At 50.4% G+C, this 19993-nt stretch overlaps 1 protein-coding gene across 7 annotated transcripts in view; it reads left to right on the forward strand.

The window, feature by feature from the left end:
• The window catches only part of CEP250 (centrosomal protein 250), a 57712-nt gene extending 39304 nt beyond the window's left edge, over positions 1-18408 (forward strand). For all 7 annotated transcript variants that reach the window (XM_012455110.2, XM_064382348.1, XM_012455108.3 and 4 more), the window contains 12 exons: positions 711-844; positions 3196-3334; positions 4339-4684; positions 5178-5299; positions 6624-6744; positions 8209-8330; positions 8754-11369; positions 14533-14646; positions 14829-14987; positions 15428-15529; positions 16436-16495; positions 17797-18408. In XM_012455110.2, coding sequence (XP_012310533.2) covers positions 711-844; positions 3196-3334; positions 4339-4684; positions 5178-5299; positions 6624-6744; positions 8209-8330; positions 8754-11369; positions 14533-14646; positions 14829-14987; positions 15428-15529; positions 16436-16495; positions 17797-18060 — 4299 coding nt within the window. In that variant the 3' untranslated portion in view covers positions 18061-18408. The remainder of the gene's footprint in view (positions 1-710; positions 845-3195; positions 3335-4338; positions 4685-5177; positions 5300-6623; positions 6745-8208; positions 8331-8753; positions 11370-14532; positions 14647-14828; positions 14988-15427; positions 15530-16435; positions 16496-17796) is intronic.
• Positions 18409-19993: the final 1585 nt, after the last annotated feature.

Below are 19993 nucleotides of genomic sequence, written 5' to 3' on the forward strand. Positions count from 1 at the left end.
CAGCCCCCTGAGCTGTGGCTACAGACATGCACCATCACACCTGGCTTTTTAATTTTTATAGAGACAGGATCTCACTCTGTTGCCCAGGCTGATCTCAAGCAGTCTGCCTGCCTTGGCCTCCCAAAATGTTGAGATTACAGGCATTAGCCACTGCACCCAGCCCAGTCAAAAAAAAAATTTTTTTTAAGACTGAGTTTTACTCTGTCACCCAGGCTGGAGTGCAGTGGCGCAATCTTGGCTCACTGCAACCTCTGCCTCCCAGGTTCAAGCAATTCTCCTGCCTCACCCTCCCAAGTAGCTGGGATTACAGGCGCGCACCACCATGCCCAGCTAATTTTTTGTATTTTTAGTAAAGATGGGGTTTCACCATGCTGGCCAGACTGGTCTCTAACTCCTGACCTCGTGATCCTCCCACTTTGGCCCCCTAAAGTGCTGGGATTACAGGTGTGAGCCACCATGTCCGGCCTCCAGCCAAGATTTTTATCTGTGCCTGCCTCTACGCAGCATATGTGAGGCTGGGGCCCAGGCCGAACTGTATTGAGGAAGTGGGTGGTTAAGAACAGTGTGTAGGGATTGGTGGAACCACCAGAGCATTGGAAATGGCCACTGACTATGGTAAACCTTGAAGGACCCTGAAGCCCTAGGTGAGGAGCATTTTCCCACTGGCCCCCTGCCCTGCCATCTTGGTCTTCATGCCCTTAAATTTCCAGGTGGAGGACTTGAAGTCTCAACTCATGGCCCAGGAGGACTCCCAGAGGCTGGTGGAGCAGGAAGTTCAGGAGAAGCTGAGAGAGACCCAGGAGTATAACCAAATTCAGAAGGAGCTGGAGAGAGAGAAAGCCAGGTAGGCTAGGTAGGCCATGGAGGTGGCTTTTGCCTATCTGGCTGTATGGTCACTATGATATTGACAGTTGTTTGCCCAGGCCATCTTGCCTTTCATGTCTGCAGCTCTGGGATGTACATGTAGCCATGTGGAGAGGGCATGATTCCTGTCTTCAAAGCTTGCACTTCATTCATTTAGTAAATATTTCAAAAACACCCATCATGCACCAGGCACCATGCTTGGGGATACAGTGATAAAGAAGACTGTATGGTCCCTGCCCAAATAGAATTTGCAGTTTTCTGGAGAAGACATTAATCAAATAATAACTCAAATTACTACAGATTATGACACATGGAGGAAACAGGGTGAGAGAGAAGAGACCTACTTTAGAACTATTGTTAAGGAAGGCTTTTCTCAGGAGGGTGCATTTAAACTGTTGCAGTAAAACCCCAGCCAAAGAAGACAAAGAGACCAATGGAGACCAAAGAGAACTTTAATTCAGGCACCCGGGCTGGCAGCACGCTCACGCCTTAAATGGCCGCCGACCACCACAAAGAAGGCAGTTTTGCTTATATGCAGTTTGAGGCGGGAAAACAAGACAGGATGCAGGTTTTAGACAAAGACAGTAAATTATTTAACTTGTGACAATTTTGAGAGAACTTACAATTTAGTTATTTTGACCAGTCAACCTTGCTGTTAGACAGGAATTACAGAGGTATGCGGGAGGCAGGTGTCTGGAGGCAGGTGATAAGCTTGGAAGGTTGAGATAAGCTTGCAGCTGCAACTTGTTAGCTGTGCTGGGAGAGGCTGTTTAAATTCCTTAGCCTATGTATAACTTCTAAATGACCTTTACTTAATGTTAACTATCATCTATGTTATGCTTATTATTTTAAACTTTATTATTACTTATTTTATTTTTCTTCCACAAAACAACACTAAGCATGAAGTGAAGCTACCCATGTAAAAGGGTGAGGGGGAGTTCCATTCTGAAAGAGTAGAAATCATGTGCAAAGGCCATGAGGCAGGTAGAAGCTTACAGTGTTTGGTGGAACTGAAAGGGTGTGGTGTGATTGGAGCCTGGTGAATGAGGAGTGGCATGAGCTGGGCAGGTCCACAGCACTCAGGATTTGGTAGGTCACAGCAAGGAGTTCATAGTTTGAGTTTCATAGGAAACCTCTGGAGAATTTTAAGCAGAGAAATTGATATAATACAACTTATATTTGAAGGGTGCAATGACATGAGATATCAGGTATGACAGAAGACCATTCAGAGTGAAGAGCAGCCTGTATTCTTAGTGCTGCAGGAGTCTGAGAAGGGGATGGGCTGGGCACAGTATAATCCCAGCACTTTTGGGAGGCCAAGGCAGGCAGATCACTTGAGATCAGGAGTTCGAGACCAGCCTGGCTAACATGGTGAAACCCCATCTCTACTAAAAATACAAAAAAAATTGCTGGGCATGGTGGTGGGTGCCTGTAATGCCAGCTACTCCGGAGGCTGAGGCAGGAGAATCGCTTGAACCAGGAGGCGGAGGTTGCAGTGAGCTAAGATCACACCACTGCACTCCAGCCTGGGTGACAGAGTGAGACTCCATCACAAAAAAAAAAAAAAAAAATAGGAGTTTCAGAAGGGAAATATCATTTTGGTGCTGAAACTAGAGGCAGGAAGACAAGTTAGGCTGGTAAGAGTTGTACTGATTCAAGATCCTAAAGTTAAACCAAGGTAGGGTAGTGGGGAAGAGGAGGAGAGAAGAGAAGAGGTTTAAAGGATGTTAAGGGAATTAGATTCAATTGTATATAATCATAGATTGGATATAGGTAGGATGAAGGGGGAACTCTGGAGTGGTCAAGGTTCTACACTGGGACCTGTGTAGATGGAAGTGCCATTCACTGAGCTAGGGAACATAGTAGGAGATGATTGGGTGGGCAGGGGAAGAGAAGAAGGGGCAGGGGAAGAGAGGAGAGGGACTGGGAAGATTTGGACATGTTGATTGAATGTGAGGTACTAATAAAAAGTATATGTGAAATTTGCCAGAGAAGAATAAACTGTGAGGTTGATAGCCCGGCATGGTGGTACGTGCCTGCAATCCCAGCTACTAAGTGTGTGCTACTGCACCCCAGCCTGGGTAACAGAGCAAAACTCTTTTTCAAAAAAAAAAAAAGCCCTGTGAGGTTGAAATGGGAAGTACCTAGGAGCACTTCTGCAAGAAGTACCTAGAAACACTTATTAAAGTAATAAATGATAGCTTTTATTGTTATATCATAATTATTACTATTTCTATTTTGATTTTTAATGCTATGTTAAGAATACTCAGATGGAAGTAGTTTTTCATTCCCTAAGAGAGTGGCCCAACACTCTGACCCCTCTCTTTTTAGCCTGACTCTGTCACTGATGGAAAAGGAACAGAGACTCCTTGTTTTACAAGAAGCTGACTCTATTCGACAACAGGAGCTGAGCACTCTGCGCCAGGACATGCAGGAGGCCCAGGGAGGACAGAGAGAGCTCAATGCCCAGGTACTTCCTACTCTGGTTATGAGCACTGCATCCCTGGCAGAAGCCTGATCCTGGAGCAGTGGATTGATTGCTCTGAGTCCTCTCATGGAGAGGACCCATCTATTTTTCCTAATTATAGGATAGGCAGGTGCCTCAACAGCCCTGCAGGAGGGGGAAGCCAGGACTAGACAAGCTGGGGCTTGGGAACCTGACCCAGAGGTGGGCATGACTCCTGTGGGAAACCTGACAGCCCAGAGCAAAGTGCCCATAGGGGTGGAACCCATGCAGGCCTAGTTCCAGCACAGCCACTTTCAAGTGTGCTGGATCTGATTGGCAAGATGCAGCAGGGGGAATGAGCAACCAGTAACACTCCAGATCGGGCAGGCAGCAGCAAGACTTCCAGGGACTCAATCTGCCCACATCAGGACCCCAGACCTTGTGTACAGAGGAGAGATGGAACTAGGAGGGGAGGAATGGGATGTAAGAACTAGATGGTGGATTGCAGGGGTTAAGGGCACACAGGTTTGGCTGGTCAACAGTCTTAAGTTTGAATGCAAGCTGTACCTCTTTCTAGTTGTGTGAACATCAGCTTCTTCATCCATAAAACAAGGGTGATAATTCTTGTTCCTAATTCCTGTAACCATTAAAGAAATATAAAAATGTCAGGAACACAATAAGCATTCAATACCTGGTAGCTATGTTATTGTGACTGCTCTTACTAGGTGCAGCGTCAGGGTTTCAGGCCAGAGTTCTGATCATAGCAGGGAGCCAGCATATCTGCCCAAGAAGCCAGGGCTGAAGCCCATTAGCATAGCAGCCTGGGCCCATGTGTTCAGTAGTCGGCAGGTGTTAGATCTCTAGGGTAACACTCATTTCAGAGTCCCTCTACCTGCCAGAGAGCTGAACTGAAATCCTCTCAGCCCTGATCAGAGTTTGTACAGGGATTGAGTGGGGTCTCGCCTGGGAGAGCCTGAGGAGAGGGTATCCACTTCCTGCTTAGAGTATGTACAATTCTTCCTTGGCAGATGGAATTACTGAAGCAAGAGGTGAAGGAAAAGGAGGCTGACTTTCTGGCCCAGGAAGCACAGCTGCTGGAGGAGCTGGAGGCGTCTCGTATCACAGAGCAGCAGCTACGAGCTTCCTTGTGGGCCCAGGAAGCCAAGGCAGCCCAACTACAGCTGCAACTGCGCAACACAGAAAGCCAGCTGGAGGCACTGGCCACAGAGCAGCAGCCTGGGAACCAGGCCCAGGCCCAGCTGGCCAGCCTCTACTCTGTCCTGCAGCAGGCCCTGGGGTCTGTTTGTGAGAGCAGGCCTGAGCTGAGCCGTGATGGGGGAGACTCTGCTCCCTCCCTCTGGAGCCTTGAGCCAGGTGAGATAGCCACCCCAGAACTAGGACTTTTGGGCCAAAGCCAGGCCATTCCCAGGAGAAGGAGAGGAATGCTATTCCTTAAGCCATATTGCTTTAGGGTTGACTGCATACTGGGGAGTTCTGAGTTTGAACCCCACCTCTACTGTTTGCTAGCCATGTGTCCTTGGGCAAGTCACCTATCTTCTCTGAGCTTGATTTTCCTTAACTACAAAATGAGGCCGTTAAAAGTACTTACCTTACAATTTCACCAAGGAGTTAGGAGATTGCAGATGTGAATAGCTCACACAGTTCCTGGCACTTACTAAGTGCGTAACAAGCAATAGCTGGCCTTACCTAGCACCCACCATAGTTCCTGTCCCAAACTGTGAATGAACTGCGGAGAAGGGGTTCTTTTGCGGAGAGGAGGAACCAGTGAGAAGGTAAGGCTGTGTCTGGGAAGGTCTGGCTTTCTTTTCATAGTGGCAGCCAGATGAGGTTTTCCTCATTTTTTCAGACCAGAATGGAGCTAGAAGCCTCTTTAAGAGAGGTTCCCTGCTGACTGCTCTCTCCACTGAGGCAGTAGCATCTGCCCTCCATAAGCTTCATCAAGATCTGTGGAAGACTCAACAGACTCGGGTATGTTTCTCTGCTCCCCTTTCCTGAACTCTTTATCTCCCTCAAAGGGCATGAGGCAAAGATGCATGAAGCAGTTTGACCTGTTTTATTCCTGAGATCAAGTTGGGACGAGTTTCACCTCTATCACTTACCACCTGGCAACCACAAATAGAGCATTTGGAGTTCCTGGGCCTTGTTTTCCCTTGCATATTAGGGCAGACAGTGCCTGCTCAGAGTTGTGAGGATTAGATGAGTGAGGATCTTGAATGAGCCTTGTAAACTATAAAACCCTGGGCAGGCCAGGTGCCGTGACTCAGGCCTGTAATCCCAGCACTTTGGGAGGCCAAGACAAGCGGATCATCTGAGATCAGGAGTTCAAAACCAGCCTGGCCATTATAGTGAAACCTCATCTCTACTAAAAATAGAAAAATTAGCTGGGCATTGTGGTGGGCGCCTATAATCCCAGCTACTCAGGAGGCCAAGTCAGGAGAATCACTTGAACCCAGGAGGCAGAGGTTGCAGTGACCCGAGATCATGCCACTGCACTCCAGGCTGGGCAACAAGAATAAAACTCCATCTCAAAAAAAAAAAAAAAAACCCTAGGCAGATGTGTGGCATTGTTTTGCATCATTTTCCACTCAGCCATGAATTTATTCTTGGTACCCAGTCTTCCAAGAGAAACCCTAGAAATCAGTGACCACTATGTGAGGTTGACATTTATAGGAGCATTCTAGGCCTAAGAATGCTCTGAAATGAAGATGTCATAAATTCCACCTCACAGTGAACCTATCAGTACAAATTGAGTGCCACCCATATGTCAGCCACTCTGAGCTGAGGATGCAAAAGGGGGAAAGACCTGATCTCTGCCTAAAGAATTTTTGTGACATGGTGGAGGAACAAAACTACATTCTACTAGAAAGCAGAACTGATAGAATTAATTGGATCAGTAACAAATGCAAGTGATGTACTGTTGGAACTAGGAGGAAGGGGCAGTTCATTCTGATTTGGGAAGGGTCAGAAGGAAAGAAGATAGGGCCTTTGGGCTAAGCTTTGAAGTAGAAGTGTCGGGAAGGAAGAGGTGACCCCTGGGCTAACTTTGAGCAGCTCTCTTTCAAAAGACATAGACAGGTTAGAAGGGGATTCTTGTTCCATCCAAGTGGAGCAGAGCCTGTTGTCACTTCAGGGAGCTAAATGCACATGCGTTCAAAGGAAGTAACCCAGCTCTCTGGGAGTAGATCCACAATGGCGGCCCACCACAGAGGCTGAGGATGAGGAGAGAGCTTGAGCCCTGCATTGCTTGTGGAAGATGAGGAACTCACATTTAGCCATGTCCTTCCTTTCCCAGGATGATCTGAAGGATCAGGTCCAGAAATTGGAAGAACGTCTAACTGATACTGAGGCTGAGAAGAGCCAGGTCCACACAGAGTTGCAGGATCTGCAAAGACAGCTTTCCCAGAATCAGGAAGGTGAGAAGCTCAAGACAGGTGGGGAGATTTAGAGGGAGAGGGAAGATAGGTGAGGAGCGAGAAGTGGCAGGAACAGGCCTAGCAGCCACCTATTTTTTTATTTTGTTTTTGAGATGGAATCTTACTCTGTCACCCAGGCAGGAGTGCAGTGTCACGATGTTGGCTCACTGCAACCTCCACCTTCCAAGTAGCTAGAATTACAGGTATGCACCACCACACCTGGCTAATTTTTTTGTATTTTTAGTAAAGACGAGGTTTTGCCATGTAGACCGAGCTGCTCTTGAAGCCCTGGTCTCAAATGAACCGCCTGCCTCAACCTCCCAGTGTGCTGGGATTACAGGCGTGAGCCACCGTGCCGAGCTGCACTCTGTTATTTACCCAGAACTGTGAGATGATATCTAGAGGCACTTCCAAAGGGGTAATGACCTCCTTGAACTATTTTTTCTGCTTTGCTTGGCTTTTGAGGCCCATCCTGAAAGAAAAGATTAGGAGGAACAGATTTGGTGAAAGAAGGAAATGGCTGGGCTTCCACTTTCTGTCTCGCAGCAGATTTAAAAATTTAAAAAAATTGGAGACCCCAGGGCCAGGACTGTAAGAACATAAAACTGCATCTTTTATCATCCACGTTACTTATTTTTATCATCTTCAAGTATGTCCTCCAAGTTAGCCTTTGGTAGCTGAGGGATTATAAGTTTATTTGGGAGAAAGCAAGGAGAGGAGCTCTGGGGAGGACATACCCAGGCACCAGCCAAGGACTGGAAAGAGTCATGGCTCCTTCAAAGGACAGGAGAGGAAGGGTCTTGAAGCTCAGGTTTCTACTTAGAAGAGTTAGCTGGGCATGGTGGTAGATGCCTGTAATCCCAAATACTAAGGAGGCTGAGGCAGGAGAATCACTTGAACCTGGGAGATAGAGGTTGCAGTGAGCCGAGAATGTGCCACTGCATTCCAGGCTGGGCGACAGAGCAAGACTTCATCTCAAAAAAAGAAAAAAAAAAAGAGAAGAGGACAGCTTGGGCCTATTTTGAGGCCATTTGAGGGTTCCCTGAGAGCCACGAAAATAGAGTGGGATTCCAGCGCCTGCTGCAGAAATCGGGGTCAGCCAGCAGAGCCACCCATGTCTCTAGGAGCTCCTGCACAATTATAGGATTGGGGGCTAGAAGGGACCTCCAGTGTCATCTGTCTCAACCTTGTCTGGAATTGAGGGCTGAGGCTCTTGGGGATGAGGATGAAGACATATTAGGATGATTACCAGGCAGTGCTGGGGCTGGCAGCAGCAGGGAGTGCTGCCAAGCAAATAAAAGCAGCTGGCAGAGGGTTGATGTCTCTAGGACACTGGATATAATTCTCTCCTTCTTGGCCGCCTTCCCCTTTGAATCTGTTCCCCATCCTCCATCTGCCTCTGTATCCCTCTTTTCCCCCACCCCAACCATGGGTCTTACTCAACTACCTCTCCTCTCCTTAAAGAGAAATCCAAGTGGGAAGGAAAGCAGAACTCCCTAGAATCTGAGCTGATGGAACTGCATGAAACTATGGCATCCTTACAGAGTCGCCTGCGGAGAGCAGAGCTACAAAGAATGGAAGCCCAGGTAAAGTGGCACTGGTTTTGGTGGGGTGTGGGGAATACCTCAGGAGTAGTCCCTTGGACCCACCTTGGCCTGTGGTCATGTGTCCCACTTCCTTCAGCAAGTCTGTCAGCTCCTCTGGCTGTCTCCATGTCCCTGGGGGCCATCATTAAGATTCCAGTGAATCCTCTTTCAGTTGCTTTTTCTGAATTGAGGTTGATGTTTTTGCCCCTTGTCCTGAAGGACCAGAGTCTGCCCTGGGCATAGCAGAGTCCTAGGAGGTGGCAGCGATGCTCTTTTACAGTATCAGCTTAAGTGGAATATACCACCACTTTTTTGCCCAAGTCCTTGTCACTGCTAGTACCACAAAATAAGAAAGAGAAGGGCCAGTGGAGTGACAGTAGCAAGGAAGTGTAGTCTAAAGTGGTTTTTCATCTTGTCTTCCAGGGTGAGCGAGAGTTACTTCAGGCAGCCAAGGAGAACCTGACAGCCCAGGTGGAACACCTGCAAGCAGCTATTGCAGAAGCCAGGGCTCAGGCAAGTGCTGCTGGCATCCTGGAAGAAGACCTGAGAACGGCTCGCTCAGCACTGAAGCTGAAAAATGAGGAGGTGGAGAGTGAGCGTGAGAGAGCCCAGGCTCTGCAAGAGCAGGGTGAGCTGAAGGTGGCCCAAGGAAAAGCTCTGCAAGAGAATTTGGCTCTCCTGACCCAGACCCTAGCTGAAAGAGAAGGGGAGGTAGAAACTCTGCGGGGACAAATCCACGAACTGGAGAAGCAACGGGAAATGCAGAAATCTGCTTTGGAATTGCTATCTCTGGACCTGAAGAAGAGGAACCAAGAGGTAGATCTGCAGCAAGAACAGATTCAGGAGCTGGAGAAGTGTAGGTCTGTTTTAGAGCATCTGCCCATGGCCGTCCAGGAGCGAGAGCAGAAGCTGACTGTGCAGAGGGAGCAGATCAGAGAGCTCGAGAAGGATCGGGAGACTCAGAGAAATGTCTTAGAGCATCAGCTTCTAGAACTTGAGAAGAAGGACCAAATGATTGAGTCCCAGAGAGGACAGGTTCAGGATCTGAAAAAGCAGTTGGTTACTCTGGAATGCCTGGCCCTGGAACTGGAGGAAAACCATCACAAGATGGAGTGCCAACAAAAACTGATTGAGGAGCTGGAGGGCCAGAGGGAAACGCAGAGAGTGGCTTTGACTCACCTTACGCTGGACCTGGAAGAAAGGAGCCAGGAACTGCAGGTACAAAGCAGCCAGATCCATGACCTGGAGAGCCACAGCACCCTTCTGGCAAGAGAGCTGCAGGAGAGGGACCAAGAGGTGAAGTCTCAGCGAGAACAGATCGAGGAGCTGCAGAGGCAGAAAGAGCATCTGACTCAGGATCTCGAGAGGAGAGACCAGGAGCTGATGCTACAGAAGGAGAGAATTCAGGTTCTCGAGGATCAAAGAACACGGCAGACCAAGATCCTGGAGGAGGACCTGGAGCAGATCAAGCTGTCCTTGAGAGAGCGAGGCCGAGAGCTGGCCTCTCAGAGGCAGGTGATGCAGGAACGGGCAGAGGAAGGGAAGGGCCCGAGTAAAGCACAGCGCGGGAGCCTAGAGCACATGAAGCTGATCCTGCGTGATAAGGAGAAGGAGGTAGAATGCCAGCAGGAGCATATCCATGAACTTCAGGAGCTCAAGGACCAGCTAGAGCAGCAGCTCCAGGGCCTGCACAGGAAGGTGGGTGAGACCAGCCTCCTCCTGTCCCAGCGAGAGCAGGAGATAGTGGTCCTGCAGCAGCACCTGCAGGAAGGCAGAGAACAAAGGGAGCTGAAGGAGCAGTCACTTCAGAGTCAACTGGACGAGGTCCAGAGAGCCGTAGCCCAGAGGGACCAGGAACTGGAGGCTCTGCAGCAAGAACAGCAGCAGGCCCAGGGGCAGGAGGAGAGTATGAAGGAAAAGGCAGACGCCCTTCAGGGAGCTCTGGAGCAAGCCCAGATGTCACTGAAGGAGCGTCAGGAAGAGCTGCTGGACTACAAGGAACAGGCACAAAGGCTTGAGGAAGAGCTGGCAGTGGAGGGACGGCGGGTCCAGGCCCTGGAGGAGGTGCTGGGAGACCTAAGGGCTGAGTCTCGGGAGCAGGAGAAAGCTCTGCTGGCCCTCCAGCAGCAGTGTGCTGAGCAGGCACAGGAGCATGAGGTGGAGATCAGGGCCCTACAGGACAACTGGCTACAGGCCCAGGCAGTGATCAAGGAACGGGACCAGGAGCTGGAGGCTCTGCGGGCAGAAAGTCAGTCCTCCCGGCATCAGGAGGAGGCCGCCCGGGGCCGGGCTGAGGCTTTGCAGGAGGCTCTTGGCAAGGCTCATGCTGCCCTGCAGGGGAAAGAGCAGCATCTGCTTGAACAGGCAGAATTGAGCCGCAGTCTGGAGGCCAGCACTGCCACCCTGCAAGCTGCCCTGGACACCTGCCAGGCACACGCTCGGCAGCTGGAGGAAGCCCTGAGGACACGAGAAGGTGAGATCCAGGACCAGGATCTCCGATACCAGGAGGACGTGCAGCAGCTGCAGCAGGCACTTGCCCAGAGGGATGAAGAGTTAAGACATCAGCAGGAACAGGGGCAGCTGCTGGAGAAGTCTCTGGCCCAGAGGGTCCAAGAGAATGTGATTCAAGAGAAGCAGAATCTGGGGCAGGAGAGAGAAGAGGAGGAGATAAGGGGCCTTCGTCAGAGTCTAAGGGAGCTACAGCTGACTCTAGCGCAAAAGGAACAGGAGATCCTGGAGCTGAGGGAGGCCCAGCAAAGGAACAACCTGGAAGCCTTACCCCACAGCCACAAAGCCTCCGCAGTGGAGGAGCAATCTTCAAAATGTTATTCTTTAGAGCCCAGGCTGCAGCGGGAGCTGGAGCGGCTACAGGCAGCCCTGAGACAGACAGAAGCCAGGGAGATTGAGTGGAGGGTGAAGGCCCAGGACTTGGCACTGTCCCTAGTGCAGAGCAAGGCCAGCGTCAGCAGTCTGCAGGAGGTAGCCATGTTCCTACAAGCCTCTGTCCTGGAGCGAGATTCAGAACAGCAGAGGCTGCAGGTGAGTCACTCCAGGGGCAGTAAGGGCCAAGGGACACAGCTCAGTCTGGCTGAGCTCAGGGACTGCCCACCACTCTGGGCCTTGTGGTACCTCAGGGTTATGAGAAAGCTGAGATCATGAGTACCTCAACACAGTGGGATTCAGGCTACTGTGCTAGTCTGGGGAGATACAAAGAGGATAAGAGCCCACAGTCCCTTGGGGAAAACACGATAATGCAGTGTGGTTGGTGCCTAATAGGGGAAGTTTAGGATGCCCCAGGGAGTTTAGCATGCTGGAGGGATGCTCACCCTTTTCTGGGAGTGGGTCCCAACAGGCTTTCTGGCAAAAGCAGTATTTAAGATTAGACCTGGGCCAGGCGCAGTGGCTCACACCTGTAATCTCAGCACTTTGGGAGGCCAAGACAGGCAAATCACCTGAGGTCAGGAGCTCGAGATCAGCCTGGCCAGCATGGTGAAACCCCATCTCTACTAAAAATACAAAAATTAGCCAGGCATGCTGGCATGTGTCTGTAATCCCAGCTACTTGGGAGGCTGAGGCAGGAGAACTGCTTGAACCCGGGAGGCGGAGGTTGCAGTGAGCTGAGATCATGCCACTGCACTCTAGCCAGGGGGACAGAACAAGACTCTGTCTCAAAAAAAATAAAAGATTAGACCTGAAGGGACCAGTAAAGAACTAGCCAGGCACAAGTTGGGGAGGAGCATTCAGGGGAAAAGGAAAAGAGAGCGAGAACAAGTGTACTATCTGTGTAGACAGTTCAGGTCGCATGAGACAGAGGGAAGGATTTGGTAAGATACGGGAAGACAGTAGGGGCCACACCCATCGGGGCTTACAGTCATGCCGAGGACCTGGGTAACAAGTAGGAAGCAGGTGAAGTGTTTGCGGCAGGGGAGTAATGTGATCAGACATACAGCTCAGAAAGATCACTCAGACTGCCATGTGGAGCAACAGCAGGCCTGGGAAGACCCACTGGGAGACTGTACTGGAAGTCCAGGGGAGAGGTCGTACCCTAAGATGGAAAGTGTGAATGGAGATGTGGGTGGGTCTGAGAGATAGGACTTCTGGCAGTTGATTGGCTAAGAGGTGGGAGGAATAAAGAGAGGGCAGAAAGAAGTCAAAGATGACACTCAGGTCTCTGCTCACCGAGATAACGAGAAGCAGGTGTGAGAAAGAGGAATGAAATGTGAGGTCAGTTTGGAAATGGAGGGAGGAACCTGTGGGACAGGCAGAGGGAGGTGTCCAGTGGGCAGGTCAGTAAAGTGATCTGAAGTTTCGAGTTGAAGCCAGAGACACTTTGGCGTCATCAACAGTTAAAACAAATGGGTTCCTTGTAGGTAGTGTTGAGTGAGAGAGGAAGTGAGCTTAGGAGAGGACTTTAGGGTGTAATATTTAACCTCAAGGTCAAGCACCATGTCTTAGTCACCTTTGTACCCCCTGCACTGAGCACAAGACCTGCAGCAAGCAGGCCAACAGGAAAGCCAGGCTGACTTGACAGTGAGAGGCATCATCTTTTTTGCCAAGAGAAGCCCAGTCCAGTTTTCCAGGGAAATCGATTCTACATCCTGGTCCCTTGACTGAGCCCCAGGGAACCCCAGACACACAGTTCCCCAGAGAGTTCCTTCTGGGAACTCAAAAGGCTCTGCTCTTGGTGAAGGGCAATATGAGGAGAAGGAGGTCAGTCTGTGAACTGTGGAGTCCAGTTCTAGGGTTTAAAATGCAGTAGTGTTGTGTGACCCTGGGTGAATGCCTTTACTCTGACCTTCAATTTCTCATCGGTATAATAGGCAATGGTGGTATGAAATGGGATGATATGTATGAATTGCTTAGGAAGAAAGCACTTAGTAAGTGGAACTCCTTTCCTATGTTCAGGCGCATTCTTACAGACACAGCAAAAGTAAGGTATGTAATTGGGCAGGAGGGCACTTCCTACCCGTACTCTTCGGTAACTAAGCAGTATTCACTCAATAACAACCCAATCAGAGTCACTTCACCCACTGCCCCCTCCATACACACAGGGATGTCTGTCAGATGCAGCCCTCCATTGTCGTGGGACCACTTCATTTTAAGTGTTTTACATGCTAGGCACTATAACTCTCACTTTCTTTTACAACTACCCTGAAAAATAGGAACTGTTACCGTCCTCATTTTATAGTTGAGGAATGGCAGTTCAGAGAGGTTACGTCCTCTTTGGACTGGTTGAAAGTCATGACCAGGCGCAGTGTCTCACGCCTATAATCCCAGCACTCTGGGAGGCTGAAGCAGGCATATCACTTGAGCCCAGTCGTTTGAGACCAGCCTGGGCAACATAGCAAAGCCCCCATTTCTTGTAAAAATACAGAAATTAGCCAGGTGTGTGGTACGTACCTGTAATCCCAGCTACTCAGGAGGCTGAGGCAGGAGAACTGCTTAAACCTGGGAGGTGGAAGTTGCAGTGAGCCAAGATGACACCAGTGTACTCCAGCCTGGGTGACAGAGTGAGACTCCATCTCAAGAAAACCCTCATAAATGGCAGGACTGGAATGAGATCGGAGTCATCTGCCTCTAGAGCCCAGACTGTATCACCAAGCTCTTCCTCTCTCCCAGGCAACCCGCACGCATCCACTTTTTTTCTCTTGTTCATCTCTCTTCTTGACCGATAACATTTATGAACCACAGGATGCCTAGAGAGTATCCAGCATGAGGCTTCCCCACTTACCCAAAGGGACTTAACCCAAGGGCTTGATCTGTTTCATGGTGCACGTAGTCATTTTGTAAATTAGGAAATTGGGGTTTGGGGAGGAGCACTTATACTTCAACCAGTCATATAGCCACTGAGTGGTGACAAGGCACCCAGCCCTGTGTGACTCCAGAGCCCATGCTCTTCCCACAGCACATCAGTGCTCTGAGTCATTGCTCAGCCTTCTAGGAGATGTGAAGTGAACTGGAGGCTCTGGTCCTAGCTCCCTTGCTAGCTCACCGCATATCCTTGAGCAGTCGAGGCCCCTCTGCTCCTTTGTTTTACCCACCTGTGAAATGAAGTTTCTGTACTAGAATGACTCAGAGCCTCTAGGAAAAAAATAAGACAAAAGCCTGAGGAGAACATTGAACCACTGTTTCTGTGGAGGGTGGGTGGGTCTGGATATGAGGTTGGCAAGGGGTGATTTTGCTCCATACCTTGGTACCCTAGGACGAGCTGGAGCTCACCAGACAGGCTCTGGAGAAGGAGCGGCTACATAGCCCAGGTGCAACCAGCAGAGCAGAACAGGAGTCTGGAGGGGAGCAGGGCATGCAGCTGGGAGAGGTGAGCTGGGGGCTTGGGGGAACAGATGGCCCAGCAGTGAGCTCCTGTCCCGGGGTTTGTCCCTTTCCCTTGGGACCTGGGTTCCTGAAGCTTAGACCTGCCAGATTGGTCTGTACGCCCTCTGTATGTTCCCTACTTGTCTTAGGGGCTGCCCAGGTGAGATTCACAGGTCTTTCCCACAGGTCTCAGGAGTAGAAGCTGAGCCTAGTCCTGCTGGAATAGAGGAGAAGCAGCCATGGAGACAAAGGCTTGAACACCTGCAGCAAGCGGTGGCACGGCTGGAGATTGACAGGAGCAGGCTGCAGCGCCACAATGTCCAGCTGCGGAACACCTTGGAGCAGGTGACCCCTCTTCTGGTCTAGTGGGCATGAATCTCCACTTCTCATGCAGCCCCTAGAGCATGAGCTCAGTAAACTACAGCCTGTGGGCCAAATCCAGCCTGCTGCCCATTTCTGAAAATCGAGTTTTATTGGAATACAGCCATGCATTGTCTGTGGCTACTTCCCTGCTATGGCCCACAAAGCCTAAGTACTTACTACAGAAAAAGTTTGCTGGCCTTTGCTTCAAAGGCCTGAGAGGCTGGCTCTGCCTCTTCTGTCTCAGGAGCACTTCTTTGCACTCAGGGCTGCCCTAGCTGTGCCCTCCTCAGCCAGGGGTTCTCTTCCCATGGTTACTGTCCCCTCATATACCCTCACAGGCACTGGCAACCTCTGAAGAAAGGCAGCTCTGCTCCAGTCACAGAGCCAAGCCAAGCCCTGATTTCTTATTTGCACCTTGGCAGGTGGAGCGAGAACGGAGGAAGCTGAAGAAGGAGGCCATGCGTGCGGCCCAGGCAGGGTCCCTGGATATCAGCAAGGCCACGGCTTCTCCACCCACACATCAGGTTTACCCATTTACCTCTACTGCAGCAATAGAGAACCCAGCCCCAGCCACCAGAAACAGCCCTCCTCATTGCATATCGCAGGCTGACAGCACTTCACTAATCCAGAGAGCCCCTCCTGACTACCCCATGAGAAAGAGGCCCAACATTGGGGTGGCATCAGGGCTAGTGACCCTGCTTTCTGAGGGACTTAGATCTATGCACTCCCAGACCAGTGCCACAGGCTGGCCCAGGAGCGGGACTCATGGGGCTCTGCTCAGGATCCCTGGTGTATGGAGGTTGTATGGCGCTTGTCAGCTCCTGGTAAGCCTAGGAGCTTGATCACAGCTTGATATCTTAGACCTTTCTACAGTGTTGAGTTTACAGGCTTAGGGGGTCCATGGTCTTCCCTGGAGCCAGTGTCCCTTTTTTGGGTAAAGGACTTGAGGAAGACTCCCCCATACCAGCACTCTTTTAGGTGAGGCATCCCCACCTTGCAGCCTGGCAAGGAGGCACTGTTTATGGGTGGCTGAACACTAGCTCTCTATCCCCTGTCCTTTAATGAAAGTTCTCAAGTGCAGGCACCGTGTCTTCCTCTCTGCATCCTTAGCTCACACCCCAGGGCTACCACAAAGCAGATCCATGGTGTGCTTCTGTTAAATGAAAACATGCCTCAAAGAAGCAAATGCCATCCAGGCCTTTCGGATGATTTGTGTCAGGTCTCCATGGGCATTGCCCCTTGTGCTAGTGTGGGGCCTCTCCTTGCCTCAGGGCCTGCTGCTCCGTAGAGGTCCAGTCTGAGTTCAGATGCTTCTGGCCCATAGCCTTTGCCCAGACCCCCAAGATTGCGAAGAGGTTCTGCAAGGAAACTTGCAGAAAGCCCTGAGTGAGAAGGCCTATTCCAACAAGAGTGCTGTTTGTCTTCTTTAGGATGGGAGAAGAGGACAGAAGAACTCAGATGCCAAGTATGTGGCCGAACTGCAGAAAGAGGTATGTTCTGGATTTTCTAAACCCATATTCCCTCCCTTGTACTCAGGCCCTTTGTACACCTCCAGCAGGGACAGGGGAAGTTCCTGCCTTCAGAGAACCTCAGTCTCCACAGGAGGCAAGAAGAGTCCCAGTCCCAACCCCATCTCTCATATGCCTAAGGGTGGGAGTTGGGAAGAAAGCATGATCCTGGCCCCCAACTTCCAGATCCATGCTTAGCAAGGGGAAGAAGAAGGAAGAGGGCTGAGGAGCAGGCAGAAGATTCTAGGAGGACAGGAGGGAGCAAGTAGAACCATCCTGGCCTCCCTGCCCTCAGAGGTGCCCTCACAGGCAAGACTGTTGCCTGCACCCCAGGCAGAGGAGCTGGGTAGCAGCACAGGCTCCAGGCCACACAGCTCAGCTTGAGCCGCCACTTGCAGAGAAGTGACTTGAAGAGCCTTCCTGCCTCTTAGGCCTCACTTAAAAGTCCACTCTCCCTTTCAAGGCCCAGGAGTCATAAGAAGTGTTACCTTTTTATTTCTGAGCCTGTTTCAGAAATCAGTAGTCGCTACTGGCGGGGCCTGACTCTGTAGCTAGACCTAAACTATTACTTTGAATTCTACTAAACTCAGAATGCTTTTCTATTCTATTAAAAAGTCAGAGCTGGGGCACGGTAGCTCACACCTGAAATCCCAGCACTTTGGGAGGCCAAGGCTGGCGGTTCACCTGAGATCAGGAGTTTGAGACCAGCCTAGCCAACATGGTGAAACCCTGTCTCTACTGAAAATACAAAAATTAGCCAGGTGTCGTGGTGCATACCTGTAATCCTAGCTACTCAGGAGGCTGACACACAAGAATCACTTGAACCTGGGGGCAGAGGTTGCAGTGAGCCAAGATTGCACCACTGCACTCTAGCCTGGGTGACAGAGCAAGACTCCGTCTCAAAAAAAAAAGAAAAAGAAAAAAAAAGTCAGTCAGTTGTTATACATGGGTATATATTGTTATCAGCCTCATCAAAATGTACATTTAAAATCTGGGCATTTTTCTCCACATGTAAATTATCTTTCAATGAAGTTGATGAATAGCTTTGTTATTTTCAAGCGCCCTATTTGAGTCACATGTGCAGCCAGGATTGAGAATTACTGGATTCTATCATTCCTAAGGGCCCTTCCCCTAAACTCTCTAAAGCCTGTTTCTGAGATTCATGAATGTGGTAGAGTTGATTCAGATGCTCAGACAACAAGCGTCACAGGAACAGAGCAGGAAGAGCTGTAACAACTTGAGGGCCCTCAGCTGCTCTCCCTCTTGGTTTTCCTTCCCACCAGGTGGCCCTGCTGCGAGCTCAGCTGACTCTGGAGTGGAAGCAGAAAGAGGAATACATCGCCCGCTCAGTACAGACCAGCCGCGAGCTAGCAGGCCTGCACCACAGCCTCTCACACTCACTTCTCGCCGTGGCCCAGGCCCCTGAGGCCACTGTTCTGGAGGCAGAGACCCGCAGGCTGGATGAATCCCTGACTCAAAGTCTTACATCCCCAGGGCCAGTCCTGCTACACCCCAGCCCCAGCACTACCCAAGCCACCTCCAGGTAGCAGCCACAGCCAGGACCACACAGACAGACACAAGACTGTACCGTAGTTACGGCCCCTCTGCACACCTTCAGGTTTGCCAAAGGAAAAGCCTGGCTGTGTTAGGCACCTAGGAGCCCCAGGTCAGCTGGTGTTCCCAGAAAGAAGGAAGCCTGCAACACTGTGAGGGTCCCACCTCACCTGGCAATGAGGCAAATTGCATTTGCTTGCTATGTATGGAATCACCCAGAGGAATGCCTTGCCCTGGCTGAGGGACACCCACTGCCTCTCGTCTAGAATTTATTTTCCTAGCACTTCACCACCCTCCTTCAACTTCCCCCTCAATAATAAACCCTGGGATCTTTGCATTCATTTTCTGCTGCTGTTTCCACTTGTGCAGCTGGGCGGCAGCAGCACATCAAGGGAGTTGATGAGGGAAGAACTTGCCAGAGATTCCTGTCGAGGTAGCATGTGTTTATTATACACCATGCTCTGTTATAGGGGAGGGTTTCAGAAAACACACAAGACAAAGCCCCTGCCCACAGAGAGCCCGCAGTCCAGTTGATGAGAACAGACTAATATGCATTCATGAGTCAGAGGCAATTCTTGTACTGACTAGAACTGTAGGAATTCCAGGGGCTGAAGAAGGGAGGCAGGAACTGGCCCTTGAAGGATGGAGTGGAGTCAGGGGTGTTGCCAAGCACACGGTGAGAAGACTGGTCTGTCTGTGGCAGGGGCTTGGGGCTGAGGTTGGATGGGTTGAGAGGGGAGATTATGGAGGGTTAAAAGAAGTTCTAGGGCCTCAAAAACAGCGTTGACCTTCAGCTAAAGTCAGAATCTCTGAGTTCGGAAGCTCCACATGGCCTCATTCTTCTACTCTGGGTAGATGTCCGTGAGGTATCCCATCCTAGGCATATCGGCTGGAACTGACCTGGTCCCCTGTAGTCCAACCATGTGTCAAGGCAATCAGGAGGTTGGACCATGGTGGAATTCCTCACCCATGAACTGGTCCTAGTGGAGGCTGCACGGAACTCAGCTCACAGGCCTAAGACCTATTGCTGGCAGCCTCCTTAAAGCCTAAAAATTGTTTTATTTTTTAGAGACAGAGTTTTGTCCTGTCTTCCAAGCTGGAGTGCAGTGGCACAATCACATCTCACTACAACCTGAAACTCCTGGGCTCAAGTGATCCTCCCACCTCAGCCTCTCAGAGCACTGGGATTATAGGCGTGAGCCACCATGCCCAACCAGAACAGTTTTCTTTAAAGAAGCAGCTCATTACCTTCCTCTGGCACTCCTACCATAATCTGGAATTCCTCTTCACTAAGCCTGGGGATGGAACTGAGACCTAGCTAAGAATGTTGGGGGTATGAGAGCAATACCCACTCAACCAGACCTAATTAGGGGCTCAGCCCCATTAAGTCTTGTTACACCACACAAAGTGGAAATGGTGTTTACAGCGGCTAGAGCTTTGTTCCAGAAACCCACATGTGCAGCTCAGCAACAGATGCTTAGTGAAAACTTCCAAAACCCTAGAAATGGATCTGGGGACCCAGAAATGCTATCCTGGTTTCTACTTCCAGTCAGATACCCTATAGCTTAAAATCCTTACCTGGCCTCTAGGCCACTTCTATGCTAGGATTTGTTGAGGACAAACAAGACTTCTCTTGTTTGTTCACTTGTTAGTTTCTCCAGCCCTGGTTCTTGGGCTCGGACTGACAGCGGGGCCCAGTTTTTTACCCTGGAGTTTCTTCTCAGCATCATTTTCTGTAGGTCACAAGCCAGGGCCTCAGGCCCAACATACCTTCTGGGCGTCAGAGAGGTTCCAGCAAATGAAAGACATCTTAGAGGCTGCCAAGCAGGGTCTTTATTCAGGACTAGACTAACCTGTATTTGCTCTTCTTTCCATCCAACCCTCAGGAGCCCCCCAACTCCATTACAGACCTCAGCCTAGGGTTTC

This window comes from Aotus nancymaae, unplaced genomic scaffold, assembly GCF_030222135.1.
Source record: "Aotus nancymaae isolate 86718 unplaced genomic scaffold, 86718_ANA_hifiasm-v0.15.2.pri h1tg000029l, whole genome shotgun sequence".
Lineage (NCBI taxonomy): Eukaryota > Metazoa > Chordata > Mammalia > Primates > Aotidae > Aotus > Aotus nancymaae.